Source organism: Schistocerca serialis, chromosome 2, assembly GCF_023864345.2.
Source record: "Schistocerca serialis cubense isolate TAMUIC-IGC-003099 chromosome 2, iqSchSeri2.2, whole genome shotgun sequence".
NCBI classification, from domain to species: Eukaryota; Metazoa; Arthropoda; class Insecta; order Orthoptera; family Acrididae; genus Schistocerca; species Schistocerca serialis.
The window spans coordinates 499,468,470-499,486,277 of NC_064639.1; the positions used below are offsets into that span (position 1 = coordinate 499,468,470).

Here is a 17,808-nt window from a genome sequence, read left to right on the forward strand (position 1 = left end):
CGAATTTAGAAATAAATATACGTCTTCAACAAACAGGGCATTTGAATATGAAGAATTATAAGCAAGTCTGGATGACATCTAGAATGATGTATGGAGGTGGGCTTTCAAAGACAGTATCCAATCCAGTAAAATTCTACTATGTTTAGGTTATGTTGTCTGTGAAATAAAACAGCTATAGTTTTAGCTGTTGTTACATACAGCCTTTGTCAAAGTCATTTTTTGTTGTTGTTGTTGTATTTCACAACTTGACACACAACATGTAGCACTTACCCAAATTTTTCTAGTATCTTTCTGCAACAGAGAACAACATTTAAAAAAACTGGAAGAATTGTACAAAATATTATAACAGTGACATTACAATTTTTATTTAATGGCATACTTTTATAAAATATGTACATCAATATTGTAAAAATATTACAATTCTCATAATAATTAAATGAGTATGTGATAAACAAATATCTTTCAAAGCAAAGAACTTAAGCTGTAAAGAGCACAATAGAAAATTAATAGATTCATTACATAAATATCTATGATCATCTTTGGGCTTGAACTTCATTTTAGAATTTTAGCACCAAAACAAAATGCAGAATATTTGCCTGTCCAATGAGAAACCATATATAATGAATACATAATACATATCTTGAACTGCATGCAACCTACAATCACAAAGTACGATTTCAGTTTTACATGTTAAGTAACTCATAAGGGCATTTACGTGTCTCTTATTAAAAGAACATATAAAAGTGGCAAGGAAACATATTGAATCAATATTAATTTTAGATGTTTCAATAACAAACATTAAAACATTTGGTAACAAAAAAGACAGACAGAGACTTATTAGAAAGAAGATAAAAAGAAATGAAATTTTGAATGTTTTTAATGCAAGGTGAGGGGCATTTGATGCACCAATTGTGGGCAGTGGCTTCATATGAAATTTAGTACAGATGTTCTACATTAACAGAAGATATTTATAAATTTTAGCTTGTGACATTACATTTTTAGAAACTAACACGAAAGATCGAAAGTTTCTTCTGTCACTGATCCCCCAATGACTACAACCAGTTTGTAATATTGTCCTTTGGACGAGTGATGAAGGCACCATACTCCAGATTTTTGAATTCAGGTTCAAATTCGCACTACAATTTTGATGAAAAGGTTTCTATGAAAAATATTTTTAAACAAAACAATCAATATTGGAGTATTTTAGGTGTTCCTCATGCATTCTATGTATGTTGTTGTATAGACAAAGATATTTGGAACTTTGTAACAAAGGCACATTTTATTGAAATAAATATTAACTTCTAATGAAATAAAAATGGAAATTTGTTAATATTCACTATTTTTTTCCAGATCAAATGAATACAAATATATATAACACTGGAATTTCGTCTTATTTCATAATAATTTATATTTTATGCAAAAAATAAAATTAATAATAACTGGTCTTTCTGACAACCCAGAAATAATAATACCTAAGTCACTCATCTACTGAGTGACACCAACATCTGATTATAATCATTATGAGTTGTATGCCAAAGAATAGATTTCTGTTACTTTTCTCACAAACTTTGGAATGTAGAACTGCTTTTTTTCTCTCATATCCAAATGGCAATTTATCTGGATCCATGGTGTACAATATCTGGCTTCTCTTGTTAATGATATCATACAAATGTCAAGTGGGAAAACTGTGAACTGCAGGATGAATGCCATATTATTGAAAGAAGAAAGTATATAATTACATGTGATTAAGGTGTAAAATAATTAGCTCATATGATTACACATTTCATATAACACATAAAATAATAAATGACTGAGCAAATAATAGGTGCAAAAGTCTTATCTGCACATACGATCACACTTTACAACAAACATACTTTTCTCATGGTCCAAACAGGTTCAGCACACAAAAAAGTCTTATATTTCTTGCATAATAATTCAAAGTATTGGCACCACTTATTCAAGAGTACACTACATTTCAATACAAAATTACAAAGTCGTGACCAGTATACTTATCAGTAAATAAACCTGAGCACTGATACAATTTAGTGACAGACATTTCTTATGTTATTAAAAGATACAGCTTACTGCTTGCTATTGCAAAAGCAACTCAGCAAAATTCAGCCATCAATTAACCATAGCAGCATGTGATATGACAAATTATGATTGCTACAGTTATATGTATTTACAAATAAATTTACAGAAATTATTGCATTTGAGCACAAATTTATTGGTAGCTGCACATAATTCTTTACAGTAAAAATGTAGATGCACTACTGTCACAGATGCTTAATCTACATTTAACACGCACCTGTAGACAACTTTATACATAGAAAAGAACAGAACCTTTTTGATATCTGGTAACAGATAATATCAATATGACAACTTAAAACTATACTAGCTGGACATATCAGGGATATCTGCCAATTTAAAATATGCCAAAAATTATTCTCAATAAGACAGTAAAATTCGTTCTTACTCATTTGCCACCCTGAATGTACAAAACACCTTTCAGTCAATGAATATTTTTCAAACACTTTTTCTGGTCTCACAAGCACTAGCCATTAAAAATATAAATAAGACAAATTATATATGAAACCAGCACTTTCCAAATATCATATGCTTGATGCTCAAACAATGTCCTTCCAGAATAAGAAAATTTAGACTATTCTCACCACAAAACTTTGATTTACAACATCAAGGTTTGTTCATTACACATTTTGCAAGCAAATATAAATGCAGTTTAAGTGGTGCTGCAAGAATTTGCCTTTCATCCCTTTATGGGGAATAATTTCTTTTTTTTCAATTTTACATGTTCAACAGATGCACTGCACATTTCACTAATGGTAATACACTTGGCCTTTCTCTCAAGAAGCACAAAATGTTCACAATGTCTGTAATAACACAACAGTTCTGCCTGTGAAAGGCAGTACCAGAAATTCTCCTCACGAATGCCTGAGTCTCTGTTCCATCGTAATGTACTGCCGAATGAGGCGTGAAATCTCATGTGCTTGATCTGTTTGTAGCCGAGTAATACGCTGCTGCATCAGGTTACCACATTTCATATCCAGAAACAGAGTGCCATCCTCTGACTTCACTTTTCTGGTTGAGATCACCTCAGAGAAGGGATAATGAATCAGTGTTTCCTAGAAAAATAAAAATACCACTTCTATTAGTACAGTACCTTTTAAGGGCTGAAAAGTTCATAATAAAATAAGGGTGTGAGACATTCAATTTGTAAAGTGAATAATTAATATTACACATTTTCTGTACTCCCTTCTGCAATATATATGCTGCTACCTAAAACTATTATTTTTCCATAAAAATACAATAATATTAAATCACATTCATACTTACATGTGTCACCAGATCAATGAAATGGACACCATGTCTATTGAGGGCCAAAATGTGCTCTGAACGCTCTTTTGGATCTGACACACGCTTTACAGCAAAGAAACTAGATCCAAACAATGGCCATTTAGATAAAATGTCTGTAAAATAAATAATATTTATTATAAAATGGAAAAGCAATATAAGTGTTGTAGTAAAGTTCTTGTACAATGTAAATACTTTAGGAGTGCACTGGTTGTGGCGGGGGAACTGCCAGGTGGGGTGCGTAGAGGGAGAAGGAGATGGGAAGTAGGGAGAAGAGGGACTTGTGGTGGGTGGCTATAGGCTTGGAGGGAGGTGGCAGGTTTGTTGGCTAGGAATGCAAGAGGGAGATACGACAGGTATATGGACTGGCATGATTGTAGTGGCCAGGGGGATTCACCACATGCCGAAGGTGACACGGAAATGTGAATTGGGAGGGGGTGACACAATGAATGAAGGTGAAACTGTTGGGTGGAGGGTGCAATGACAGTGGTTTACCTGAGACTTAGTGCAGGATGATTACAGGAGTGGAGGATGTGTTGTAAGGGCAACTCCCACCTGCATAACTAAGAGAAACTGGTGATGGAGGGAAGGATCCAGATGGCTCGAGTTGTGAAGCAGTCATTAAAATTCTGCATGCTGTGCTCATCTGCATGATCTGCCACCAGGTGGTCAACTTTGTTCTTGAAAACAGTTTGGTTGTAGCCGCTCATCCGGATGGACAGCTGGTTAGTAGTCACACCAACATAAAAGGCTTTGTAGCAGAGTTGGCATATGATGTGGCTGCTTTCACAGGTGGCCTATTCTCTCATGGGATACATTAAGCCTGTGACAGAACTGGAGTAGGGAGTACTATTGGGCAGTTCTTACACCTTTGTCTGCAACAGGGGTATGATCCCTGTGGCCAGGGATTGGAAAAGGGAGTGGCACAGGGATGGACTACGATATTGTGTAGATTGGCAGCCAATGGAACACCACTTTAAGAGGGCTGAGAAGTATCTTGGGCAGGATGAGAGACAATCAAAGCCCCCATGAAGGATAGGTAAGTCCAGGGCATTAATGGGTGATGAGAAGGTGTTCCTCTGTAGATGATTCTTGGGAAGTGGTGGGAAGGTTGGGGGTGTATAAGGCTATGGGACAGGAAATCTGTTTGTGGACTATGTTTGGGGTGTATTGCCTGTCTGTGAATGCTTTTGTGAGACCTCCGGCATACTGGGCAAGGGAGTTCTCATCACATGGGACATATTTTTTGGTGTGTAAGGGACTGCAGTTACTGTTGGTGGATAATGGGTTTAATGTGGGTGGGGATGTGGATGGAACCATCACAGAGGTGGAGGTCAATGTAGTTACAGTAGGCCGAGATTGTGAGTTCGTGAAATGTCTTCTGTTGCAGTACATCACTAAAAGAATTTCTCCCTGCCACTATTACACAGCTATGCTGCCATGTTCAGGTAACAGGACAGGAGAACGAAGATTCTAGAACAATCCAACAAATTAGTAACTTGTCTTTGTGACTAGTTGAATTTGTGTGGTTGTTATAAGTATTACTCGCAAGCAATCTTTGCAGAATATATCATAATTTTGGATAATTAACATATATTAGTAGCTTATTTAAAATACTGTTAAAGAAGAATATCATAATGTACAACTACTTTTCCTTTGAAGAAAAGGTTTACAAACAAATTCACTGCAAAGCCATGGGCACCCACATCATACCCTGCTTCAACCTGTTTATGGGTCATCTGGAGGAAACCTTCCTAGCCTCCCAAAATTCCCAACCCAGTAGTCTGGTTCAGGGTCAGTGATGATATCCTCATGATGTGGACTCAGGACCAAGACACCCTATCTGCATTCCTCCACAGCTGCAACATTTTTTCTCCCATCCACCTCACCTAGTCCTCCTCTATCCAGTGTGCCACACTTGTTGGATTGTTCTAGAATCTTCGTTCTCCTGTCCTGTTACCTGAACATGGCAGCATAGCTGTGTAATAGTGGCAGGGAGAAATTCTTTTAGTGATGTACTGCAACAGAAGACATTTCACGAACTCACAATCTCGGCCTACTGTAACTACATTGGCAACTCAGCCTCCACAGCGTCAGCAACGAGGCCTTTACAAAACTGGTGACCAGACTTTATAAAATTCTCTAAATACATATCAATCTGATGGATGGCATGAGCAGAAATCTGTGACTGATTGCTGATGATACTGTGGTGTGTAGGTCAGTGTCATCTTTAAGTGACTGTAGGATATAGGATAACTTGGAGAGAATTTTTATTTGGTGTGATGAAGGGCAGCTTGCTCTAAAGGTGGAAAAATATAAATTGATGCAAATAAGTAGGAAAATGAATCCTATAAAGTTCGAATACAGTATCAGCAGTTTGCTACTTGATACAGTCAAGTTGAATAAATATGCAGGTGGATTGTTGCAAAGTGATGTAAATGGGATGAGCATGCCAGGTCAATTGTAGGGAAAGTACATGGTTCATTTTAGGTCACTGGGAGAATTCCAGGGCAGTGTAACTCAGCGATAAATGTATCTGGGCAAAGAACACTTCACTGATCTATTCTTGAGTACCACTTGAGAGTTTGGATTCCCCAGCAGTTTGTGTTAAAGGAACACAAAACAATTCAAAGGGGTGCTGCTAGATCTATTATCAACACGTGAATATTATGGAAATGCTTCGTGAACTCATGAGCGAATTCCTACAGTGAAGAAAATATGCTTCTCACGAAACACTATTAAGAAGCTTTAGAGGACTGACATGTGCAACAGACTGCAGAACAATGCTACTGCTACCAACACATATCTCAATCAACAAAAGTGAAGACAAGGTGAGAGAGAGAGCTCATACAGAGAGTAGTTTTCCCTCACTCCATTAGCATGTGAAACAGGATAGGGAATGACTAGCAGCAGTACAAGGCACCATATCAGTCAACATATGATGTAGTGTATTGTAATGTATTTTTTACTGGTCCTGTAATTTACAAAAGCAGCTTATGCATAAGACATCGTAAAAGTCAATTTATATGTGCAGAGGTGAAAGTGATTTCTATGTACACATATTTAAAGTTACAAATAATACAGATGGGCCTGGCCTTGGCACCCAACGACTGTGGTCATGTATGTGTGGGTTGCGTTTGTGTGTGTGTGTGTGTGTGTTTTGTCAAATTCTGATGAAGGCCTGTTTGGTGAAAAGCTTTGTTCAACAGTGTTTTTGTTGTGCCTATCTGCGACTCAGCATTTCCACTATATGAGGAGTAGCAACTATCCTTTCCATAGTATTGTCAAATAATACACTTCAAACATTTAAATATTGCTGTGAGCTGTACCGCATACAGTGTGACATATGGTTAGCATCGCTGCTTGGCATGCTGTGGGCTGCTAGTTCAAACCCAATTCCCAGCTATTACTTTCAATTTAGTAATTATCAGTTCTGGAAGGTTCTTGGAGTTTCTTATGTTTGTATATTCTGGAGTACTCAATGCTCATATAAATAACAGCACTCTCCTTCCAGTTCTTTTCTGGTAGTATATTGCTATTCATAATAAACATGCCTTCAGGGATCAGTGATGCACTTCACTGATGAACCTACTTTCAAATCTCCACTTGATTTTGGCTGCAACGGTGGAGATGTCGCATACTTGAGAGCATCTACATCATTAATGGCTTCAATTAGATGACATGAAAGTCACTGCCTATACAGACAGGAACCAGAATAAATGCTGTCAGTGCTTGATTTGTGGTGGTACACACTGGTACAGCATGCTAGTACCTCTGACAAAAAGCATCAGAACCACAAATTTTGAGATGTGTTGTGATAGAGCTTTTGCTGTGGTTGAAGCAATGTAAAGCAAATGCTGTATTCATAGTTTGAAAATACTCAGAAAGACATTAAAATAATGTTTGAACAAGTCTAAATTTCAAGAACAGCCTCTGATAGGTAACAGTGTCAAAAATCAAGCACTGCATGCAGTATATCATTTCCACAGTCCGTATATTCGGGAGGCCAATAAAACTGTAGTAAGTCAACTGCACATCAACCATCCATCAATGTTTTACAGAAATTCTGGTCAGGACCTGATGAAATGGCTGAAAGCATTCAACTGAGTTGTCAAATACGGAAGGTGGGGTGACATGATGCATTTGACAAATGTGTACTTTTACTTGGAATGCACATCCTACTAACAGTTCAAGGTCAATGAAGAGAAGGTCAACAGCAGGGATAAATTCCAGGCTGACCTAAAGAAAACGTTTGGCAACAATCAGCATCACATACACTTAGCAGAAGAACAATTGAAGAACAGGGCCCAATGTCATGGGGAAACGACACTACTGTACAAACAGAATGCAGAACTGCAGATAATTATAGCTCACCTGTGGGACAAAGTTCATCTTCATACATTGGACAATCTGCTCTACAATCCGCAATAGCCTTGCCCTGTTGCTGTACAGAGGTCAATGCACTCTCTTAATTACCAAATTCTGATTGTGAATCTGAATATCACAAAAACTGACATCTCACACTTGGTGAAAGGAGTCACAGAAGACATGTACCAAGCTCTTCTGGTAAAGGACGTCACAACAGAGGAATTAATTAAGTGACAGTGCATCAAGGAAATTTAACAAAAAGAATCAGACAAAAGAAGTATGAAGGACTCCCACAAGTAGTCTCTACACCAATTTTAGAAGGCCACCATTATATCACCTCTATCATATGCCAGCTTGTAAGAAAAGTGGTACACTACTTTACGGCAGCCACAACTGTTTGACTGAGTAAGCAAGAGATAGCAGACAATAATGTTGGCCCCATACATCTCAGGTGGTTACAGAGAATGTTGAAGAAGAGGTGCCTCGATCCTTATCACCAATCTCAACCACCAGTCGAATGCGACACGGGGAATGGATCTGACCAACTCTGGCTGCCGTCATCAAACAACAACCTGGCACCTGATCAATGCAGGTATAACCAACTTCTCCACCAAATATAACGCCCCGCAGAAGAACAAACATTTAGAGGGCACAGGACAACACACTGGGTTTATTGTCACTGTGTGTTCCCTAGATACATTGTATGCTACTGCAGAGAAAGAGGATGAGTTTTCAACAACTACTATACCATCAGATGTTGATCAATGTAACACTTCTGTTCATGACAGTCAAGCATAGATGGTTATAGTCAACATGCAGTACAAAGCCCGTCACTGTACACTGAAAAAGGTTGCTCATCAATACAACACAGCCATGCCCTCTTGCCATATGGAGGTCCAGTTACTTTCCTAGCTGGTGAGTTCAGAAAAACTAAGCGAGGCATACATCTACGAGGGTCAGGCCACCACACTGAAAATCCTCCATGGACAACAGACACAAACAAGTCAGGAAACCCCCTGATGTCATCATCAACAGCCAACTTGTCTGGGTGGTAGTCATCTCAGGGACTTCCTTTTCTATAATGCTGAATGCCTATCATTGACAACTACGGAATACTACGTTTCTTGATAAGAAAGCAATTGTGCTGAAAGTCACAAATAGGAAATATATCCAGCCAACAGGGACATGTATGGGAAGAATAACTGTCAATGACAAGACACAGCTCTCCAAATTTGTTGTTTTATAAGATTGTAGTCATAACATTTGTCTTGGGTGGGACTTCTTGCAAGCATTGCAAGCTCAAGATTGATGAATCTATTTCCAAGATCAACAAAGATTGTTCTGAATGGTTGTTTGCCATTAAAGACAACATCCAAGAGTCATCAGAAAGATAAGACTCAGTCATCAATGGAGATACTTATTTTAAATGTGAAGCTTTTGTTGATGGCAAAAAGCAAGAGGGAAGGTAGGTCACTCTTTAATAGGTCTGCAAATTGAAGAGTGAGCAGGTGCTTCCCCACTGTATCTACCCCACTATGCCACAAGACGCAACTACGGGGTGTTTCACAAAATTACAATAACCCTCTGCAGTGCACCTTATGAATCATAGACAACGCAGTGTGCAGGCACACCTGTGGGCTTTTGTTTTCCACAAGATGCATTAACACTCCATGTAACACAGATACGAATTACTAATAATACTAATGAAAGAAATGCATGTAGAAACTACATAAATCTGTGCCCATTGTTCTACATTGCTAGAGGAGAAATTGATACTTCATCATCCTGTATGTCAGCTGTAGCATTCTTCCAAGAAAGGCAGTTTCCCTATAATAAATGCTGCTCACTTTTCAGTCTGCAGAAAGTATATACTTCCCCAGCATTTTATGTTCAGTTTTCTTACATGAGTAGACAAAAGAACTTCACTGATCATGTGTTTATATAGTGGAGTTATTTTTGGTTTATTAAATGAGTATCTGGTATTGGCTGCCACAGAGGTTGAATGCCCGCCAAAGGAAATGGACTCAGATGACCATTATGGGACACCATGGCCGCACAGCACTGTGCTTGCACGGCTAGAGCACCACCGTCTCGCCGCATGAATGTAGCGGCCCATAGCATTCCACATGGCTATTGTATAAGTGGCCAATCAGTGCACAGCTGATTAGTTCAGTGCTCGCACTTGATCTTTTTGGATCTGTCTTTGCTGTACTAGGACTGTTTGATAACTACCTTGTTTGTCACTCGTTACTCTCTTTAGTCGCATCTTCGATATGTCTGTCCACTGCTCTTGGCCTTGCAGTCATTGTTGTGGTGAATGCTTGTTGTCATCTAGGTTGTTTGTTCTTGTCACAGACTGATATCTACTCCGCAGTTCGTCTGTCATGTTTTGCTCCTCTACCATTAATCTGAGTTATTCCACTGCAGGCAGTTCTCCTATATTTCTCCAATTCTTCTGGAGTCCCGATGTACACACCAATATCTGGCTACCCAAAGGTATAGCAGAGTACTTATTTGCAATTGTTAAGTGAGATTTAATATACATTATGTAACTATAAACAATGGCAGAGAAGTGCAACTGTGATATTGTCAGTGACCTTCGTAGTGTAGGGGGAAAGGAACTGGATTACTAAATGTGGCCTCCTGCTGCTGTTTGATATTAACAATGTATGGTAAAGCCATGCAATTGTGTTATGGTCACACGAGTGGATGACCAGAAAGTTACTGACTTCTCTGTTTATTGATTTTGCTACTGATAGACTGCATAAATCTCTTCCAGTCAGGAATTGCTAACATTTGTAGAGGTGGGTGCACTAAGTGGAGTCATTTACCACACATCCACTGCATATCTTACAAGGTGGGTGTGAATACATGTGATGGAATAAGACTGATCATGTTCGGTTCTGCAGCAGCAATCTGCTGTAATGCGCTGCTTGACTTACGTGGAAATACCTGAAGATACATAACATTTAGGAGGCCTACTTGATTTGCAAAGTGAGACAGTTTATGCCACTGGGCCTCTTCAGATGCATTATGATGCCACTCACGCTATGAAACGTACTCCAGTGAGTGATAGCATATTACACTTGGGGTAGGCTCTTCAGTATGGTAGGCGGCTGAAAGCTCCAATGTTGCTCATAACACAACAGCTCACTTAACAACTGCAAATAAGTATTCATTTCACAAACTAAAAATAACTCCAATATATGAACATGAGCTCAGTAAAGTCATCTTGTTTACTTACTTAAGAGAACTGAACAGAAAATGCTGGGGAAGTACAGCCTCTCTGAACACTGAAAAGTGAGCAGCACGCATTATAGGAAAAGTTGCTTTTCCTAGAAGAATGCTACAGCTGCCATATAGGAGACTAAATATCAATTTCTCCTCTAGCAATGTAGAACAGTGTGCACAGATTTATGTAGTTTCTGTCCATATGTGTTTCTTTCATTATTATTATTAGTAATTCATATCTGTATTCCATGTAGTGTTAATGCGCTTTGTGGAAAGCTAACATCTCCTCGGGCATGTCTGTACACTGCGCCATCTGTGATTTGTAAGGTGCGCTTCAGAGAGTTAGTGTAATTTTGTGAAACACCCTGTAGTTGTTTCTTGAGGTGTAGTGGGGTAGATATATTGGGGGAAGTACCTATTCACTCTTCAGTTTGCAGGTCTATGAAAGTGAGAAGAGCACGACCACAATCCAGCAATCTATCTTCTGTTGTGCTTCTACCATCCACATCATCCCCTCAACACTTTTACACTCCCAGACCACAATTTATCCCTTAATACAGCTCTACTGCACCTACACATGGTACACGCATTTAATATCTGTTCTTTACCTACTTAATTTAATAGTATACAGTAATTTTATATCACTAAAACTGTTTTTAATAATCTGCAATTACTGCATCCCCTGCAAAATGGAAACTATTAGTACTAGAGAAAAAATGAATATGAACTTTTTTGTAGGAAATTTAATGTAGTTTAATTTTGTACTGGGACACATTTTCACGGCAAGCCACAGTTTTTGAGGTAGTCAAGAAAGATACTAAAAACTGAACTTTAAACACCCCCCACGACCATGCTCACACCCCACAGGTGGGGATTCTTTGCACATTGTTCATGACACTCTCTCATACTACTGTACAAAAATTTGTGATTACTCAGGTTTTTTCTCCTATTCGACCTCTTTTGGTCTTTGTCGATTGGGCTATAAATGAATGACATGTCTTTGAGATCCAGATGACACTGCTGCTTTTCCAGAGACCTTTGAAGAACATGTAAATCACCTGATAAATGTATTGAAGTGTATTTGAACTGCAGGCATCTGCGAGAATCCAAAAAAGTGCCCGTGTGCCACTCAAAAAATAAAAGTATTGATGGAACTAGTGAATGGCGATGGAGTTCATCCTAACAAGAGAAAATAAGAGCAGTTGCAGCTTCTCCAACTCCTTGGCATATTGCTAATGTGAGAATTTTTCCTGGAATGTGCTCATACTACTGTTGATCCATTCAGGACTTCTGTACCAACGTGTGTGTCCCGTACAAGAAGTTCAGGACTTCTGTATCAAGATGTGTGTCCTGTACAAGAAGTACTGCAGGGCGATGCCAAATTCTTCTTGAATGAGGTGCAACAAAGATTTTCCTTGTTGTTAAGGAGGCACTAAGATCTTCTCCAGTACTAGCAATGTATGGCAAGAATGCTAAGACAAAACTTCAGACTAACACTAGACGTCATGGGGCAGATGCTGTTCTGCTGTAAATTCAGGAAGACGATGAAAAGGTGATCACTTACACTTGCAGAATACTTTCCAAGTACAAGATAAACTACTCCAAAACTGAGAAAAATTGCCTTACAGTTGTTTGGGTCACCAATTACTTCCAGCTTTACTTATTTGAGAGACTGTTGTGGCAGTCACTATTCTCTATGCTCGCTGACTAACTTCAGGGTAGGTCTGATCAACTGGCAAGATAAGCACTGAGGCTCGTGGACTATGATGTCACACTGGTATACAATAACAAACGCTGACACAAGGATGCCAACCGCCTTTCCAGGAATCCTGTAGTGGAATGCAGCATTATGGATGAAATCTTAGTCACTGTTGCATTAAGTTACATTATTGCTGGGCAGAGGGCAGATCCAGCATTGCTGAAAACCATAGAAGCCCTAAGAATGAGTAGCCAACCAAAGGAGACTTCCAATTAATAAATGGAATATTGTATATGAGGAACTATGATCCAATGGGGCAGAAATGGTTGCTCACTATCCCAGCTTATCTAAGGCCAACTGTCCTGAAGTTTTTCCGCAAAGTTACAACATCTGGTCCTCTGGACTTGTGATGACTCTAGACAGAATTATGCGCAGGTATCACTGGCTAAGCCTCCACCAATCTGTTAGACACTATGTGAGCCACTGTAAAGAATGCCAGCAGCAGAAGTATGTTCCACAGTTGCCTCCAGAGTATTTGGTACCAGTTCCACCTATAGCAGTGCCATTCAATCAAGTTGAAATTGACCTCTTATTGAGGTTCCCACAGTCCAAAAACAGGAAATGATGGGTAATAATCTGCACTGGCTACCTCTCCCACTAATCTGTCAAGAAAGCACTGCCAACTGCCGAAGCTCTGGAAATTGTGAGGTTCGTTGCAGAAGACATCATTTTGAAGCATGGAGCACCCTGTGTGACAATCTCTGATCATGAAAAAGTTTTCTTGTTGCATCATCACCCAAAGGATGACAACTGCATCCCACTCATGAACATATTGTCTCACAAAGCATTTTAATAAGACGATGGCAAATATATTCCCAATGTGTGTTGACGTTGAACAGTGACTGAGATACAATGCTGCCCCATGTTACACACACATACAAAACAGCGACGTGAAATACTACGCACTTTACACTGGTCTTTTGCTCCATTGTCACGATGAGGATATGACAATGGACACACTGTTCCCTTTTGAAATGGACAAAAATTCACGATGACTACCCATAACACTTCATCAGAAGGACTGAAGAACTAAAATGGCTGGCTTGCATACAGAACTGGATGCCCAGGAGACAGACCAAAAGCACTATAACACCAAGCAGTGGCCAATGAGACACATCCTGGGAGACTTGGTATGAATTTTTAAACATGTTTAGAAAGTGGGACTATCAGATAAGTTACTAAGCACTACTTTAGGCTGCATCATGCCCTCCTTGGTTGTTGGCCATCATATACGAAGTTGAGGATTATGGTTCTTCATCACGAAGGCAAAAGTTCAAAGACATCGTCCATGTCCTTCATATGAAGCCCTACAACATTTCAGAGGCACAGATCAATGATGGGAGACTCAAGGAAACTGAAGACCCATTCAACGATCGCAAAGCTTCAATGGGCAGGGCTGCCATCTAAGCTTGACATAGTGACAAGAATGTGACAACGCAACCAGTGTGTGAGGATCCGTCAGTGCTGGCATACAGAGGCCTATTAACAAGATTTAAATCCAGGATGCTGCAGTCAGTTCCAACGAGAACTTCTGAAACAGCGGGTCGCTGTTTCTCCAGATGAGGGAGCAATGCCGCAAGCTGTGCTGCATGCAGTGCGGCGTAGCAGCTATCACCACTTGCTGATGTGCTGCAACCTGCCAGTCCAAACCCCATGCTTTCCAGTATTTGTTGTTTCTGGAAGGTTCTCAAAATGTCCTTCATTTGTAATGTTAGTATATTCTGGAATATTTGATGTTTGGATAAATAGTTCAGTTATGTTCTGTTCTGGCTGTACATTGCTGCTTGTAATAAACATGCTTTCAATGATAAGTATTATATTTCACTGACAACCCTGCTTTCAGATTTGGACTCAATTATATAATACACATCATACATTCTTTTAAGGTAGTAATGCCGTAAATATGACTTTAAAGATTTTCCAAAGGTTTTGACCTCAGTATTTGCTTTTATGTTTTCAGGAAGTCTGTTACAAAATTGAAGACCATGTGGAAAGTATGGTTTTGGCACAAGGACATATTGGGTCGCATATAAGTTTCTGTGCCGGCCGCGGTGGTCTAGCGGTTCTAGGCGCACAGTCCGGAACCGCACGACTGCTACGGTCGCAGGTTCGAATCCTGCCTCGGGCATGGATGTGTGTGATGTCCTTAGGTTAGTTAGGTTTAAGTAGTTCTAAGTTCTAGGGGACTGATGACCACAGTAGTTAAGTCCCATAGTGCTCAGAGCCATTTGCACTATTTTAAGTTTCTGTTTAGTCTGGTAATGCTGTTATGAATATCAAATTTTATTTGGAATCTACTGTCCTTAACTATTACACTTATTTTAAAGAATACAAAGGTTTCCATAATGTATATACATTGTAAAAGTAAAATACTGGAACACTAATAGCACTTTTTTTTGCAGTTTGGTTTTGGTTTGAATGTGCTGATAGCTGCTTTAGCATTTCCCCAAAATGTGACCCCATGTTTAAGGTGAGAGTGAAAGAAGGGAAGATATACTTTCTTTACTTCTTTTCTCATGACAGCAAGAGTTTAATGAACAAAGAGGGTAGCAGGTCTTGCTCAATTTTGAGTTAAGATATTGTATATGCTTTTTCCATTTTATGTTCTTTTGCAGCCATAATCCTAAGAATTTGGTTTCTGTATTGTTACCAAGTGGTTCATCATTGATGGAGCACTAGCGTTGTTCGTTTGTTGAAAGCTGATTTTCTGTGCCCCGCTGCTAACTTGTTCTGTGACAGCGATTACTCATTGCTGTAATTATTTCTTTCTTCCCCCTTTTAATAGCATTTTGGTGTCATGCAAATATGTCTGTTTTATGAGCATACACATTTAAGCTTAGATAATTAATGAATAAAAGGCTCAGAAGTGTTTTCATTAGTGATCCTTGGAGTAGGCCATATATGATTACATTATACTGTGTCAAGTGTTGAAAGTAATTTTAAGGTTGGCATTAGTGAACCTGATGCTCATTGCTGGCTTATGACTGTTCAGGAGACAATGATCCAACTGTTAGACAGACATTGATTATCATACTTTACAAGCTTTGACAGCAGACTCTTACAATCAACCGTGTTGAAGCTTTTGATAGGTCAGTAAATACTCTTTTTCATCCTCTTTCTTGTCCATCAGGCTTAGTATGCAATTTATGCAGTCATAAATGGCAGTTGTTGTTGACGTCATATTTCTGTATTTGTTTTATTCATTCCATAGGGGTTTGCTTTTATTTACAAAATCGCTAAGTTTGTCATACATAACTTTTTCTAATATTTCTGAAATGGAAGAGAAAATTGTGGTGGGCCTGTAGTTATTTACATTATCCCTTCCAAATTAATACATATTGGAATTACTTTAGATGTTTTCAGTACATCAGGGAAAGTGCCTGCTTGAACTGAGAAGGCACATAAGAGTTTAAGTAATTCAACTTGTTTTCAGCACTTTTAGTTAATATGGTGCAGGGACACCGTCAATGCCTGCAGAGTTGGAGTTTTTAGTCTTTCTATTGCTTTTGCTACTTCACCTCGTGTGGCAGTGCTGATGTATGTTGACCCACAACAGATGCTTACTTTATATTTATTAGAATGGGTATTCTTATTTATGTTTGATTTTACCATATTCTCTGCAATGCCCATAAAAAACTTTAAAAATTGATTAAAAACAGTCTTGGCCGTTACTGGTTACCAGTTTTTGTCAGATTGTAACATCCTCAGACCATTTACACCATGATGGTAGGGAGTGGCAGTGAATGTCACCTGCTCGATTTTGCATTAAGGTGTTCTTTATGCTTACTCCATCTTACACTAACATTTGTGGAGCCACAACACATGCTTTGTTCACTGCCACTGCCTACCATCATGGTATAAATGGCCTGAAGCTGGCCATATTCTGTTTAAAACTGGTAACCACTGCAAATAAATATTTTATTGCAGTCAAGACAGATTTTAATCCATTTTTAAAGTATTTTAGTCAGACTACTGCACTTCTCCACAAGAAATGTTATCAAAAAGGCCAGTAGAAAGTCACTAAATATGTAGGCTACTTCTAAGGGGTTTGTTACTTCTTTATTTTCTTGTGATATATGTGTTGCTCTGTTTTCACCAGTTTCTGTTTTTATAACACTTCACATGACCTTTACGTTGTTTGTTAAAGCACAAATATATTTATCACTATGCATTATTTATTATTTGTTCACACTCATAAACTTTGTTTCACTTACTGCAGATAACATTTCTGTTTTGATGATTATCGGAACTATCTTGTGTCAGTTCATGGATGTTTTGTTTTGACATCTAATGCATATTTTCATACTTCAGGCTGTTAGTCTCTCTCCTGACATTGTTGATTAAGCACAATAAATTTTAAATGCATTCAGTAAACTCTGAGATTTCACTTTTGCACTTCTTACATCCTATCTTCCTACATTTTTGTGGGGATCACGTCAATCCATTTTGGCATTAAAACCATGTACACCTATACACACTGCCCTCTTGATATACACATGTTTGAAGAATAATGCAAGTTTTGCAAAATGGGTTGTCACTTGTAACACAAGTTAAACACACAGAATATATAAGACATAAATGAAGCAGGACTTACCTAATACTTGTGCTTTGGCCTGTATTGTAGATAGTCCTTGGACATCATGCCAGTTGCTCTGCACCATGTTTACCCATTGAGCTGGTTTCACATCACGTACTGATAAGGCAGGCTTTGGTAACAAGAACTTCGTTTCTTTCATTGTTGGCAGATGTGTCATGTCAGCAGCACGATGCAGTAATGCAGCCATCTTAGCAATGTCATACTGAGGGCAAACAAAAATCACTCATTTGTACTTATGCCTTTTACAGAAAAACACATCTTCTTCTGGTAATGTACCCATTCTTTCTCTGATCTAAATAATTCACACTAAAATAACACTTTGTGTATTTATCAACTTGCTTATTAGCCAGAATAAAGTCTTAAATATTACTTCAGTGATGATTATGACAGCTACGAAATATACCCAAAATGATTTTATTCAAAAGGATAGCCAGAAGTTCTGTACACTATCTTCTATAGCCATGGGTAATCTGGAGAGTAA

General features: G+C 38.5%; 1 protein-coding gene and 1 long non-coding RNA gene across 2 annotated transcripts in view; one reads left to right on the forward strand and one right to left on the reverse strand.

The window, feature by feature from the left end:
- Positions 1–340: 340 nt before the first annotated feature.
- LOC126457445 (unconventional myosin-XV) overlaps positions 341–17,808 on the reverse strand; it is a 945,978-nt gene continuing 928,510 nt past the window's right edge. The window contains exons 56-58 of the mRNA XM_050093727.1: positions 17,325–17,529; positions 3,355–3,488; positions 341–3,143 (exon numbers count right to left, since the gene is read on the reverse strand). Of these exons, the coding sequence (XP_049949684.1) occupies positions 2,943–3,143; positions 3,355–3,488; positions 17,325–17,529 (540 nt within the window). The 3' untranslated portion in view covers positions 341–2,942. The remainder of the gene's footprint in view (positions 3,144–3,354; positions 3,489–17,324; positions 17,530–17,808) is intronic.
- The window catches only part of LOC126457447 (uncharacterized), a 36,725-nt gene continuing 34,002 nt past the window's right edge, over positions 15,086–17,808 (forward strand). Inside the window, exon 1 of the long non-coding RNA XR_007585472.1 lies at positions 15,086–15,200. This is a non-coding gene — a long non-coding RNA (uncharacterized LOC126457447). The remainder of the gene's footprint in view (positions 15,201–17,808) is intronic.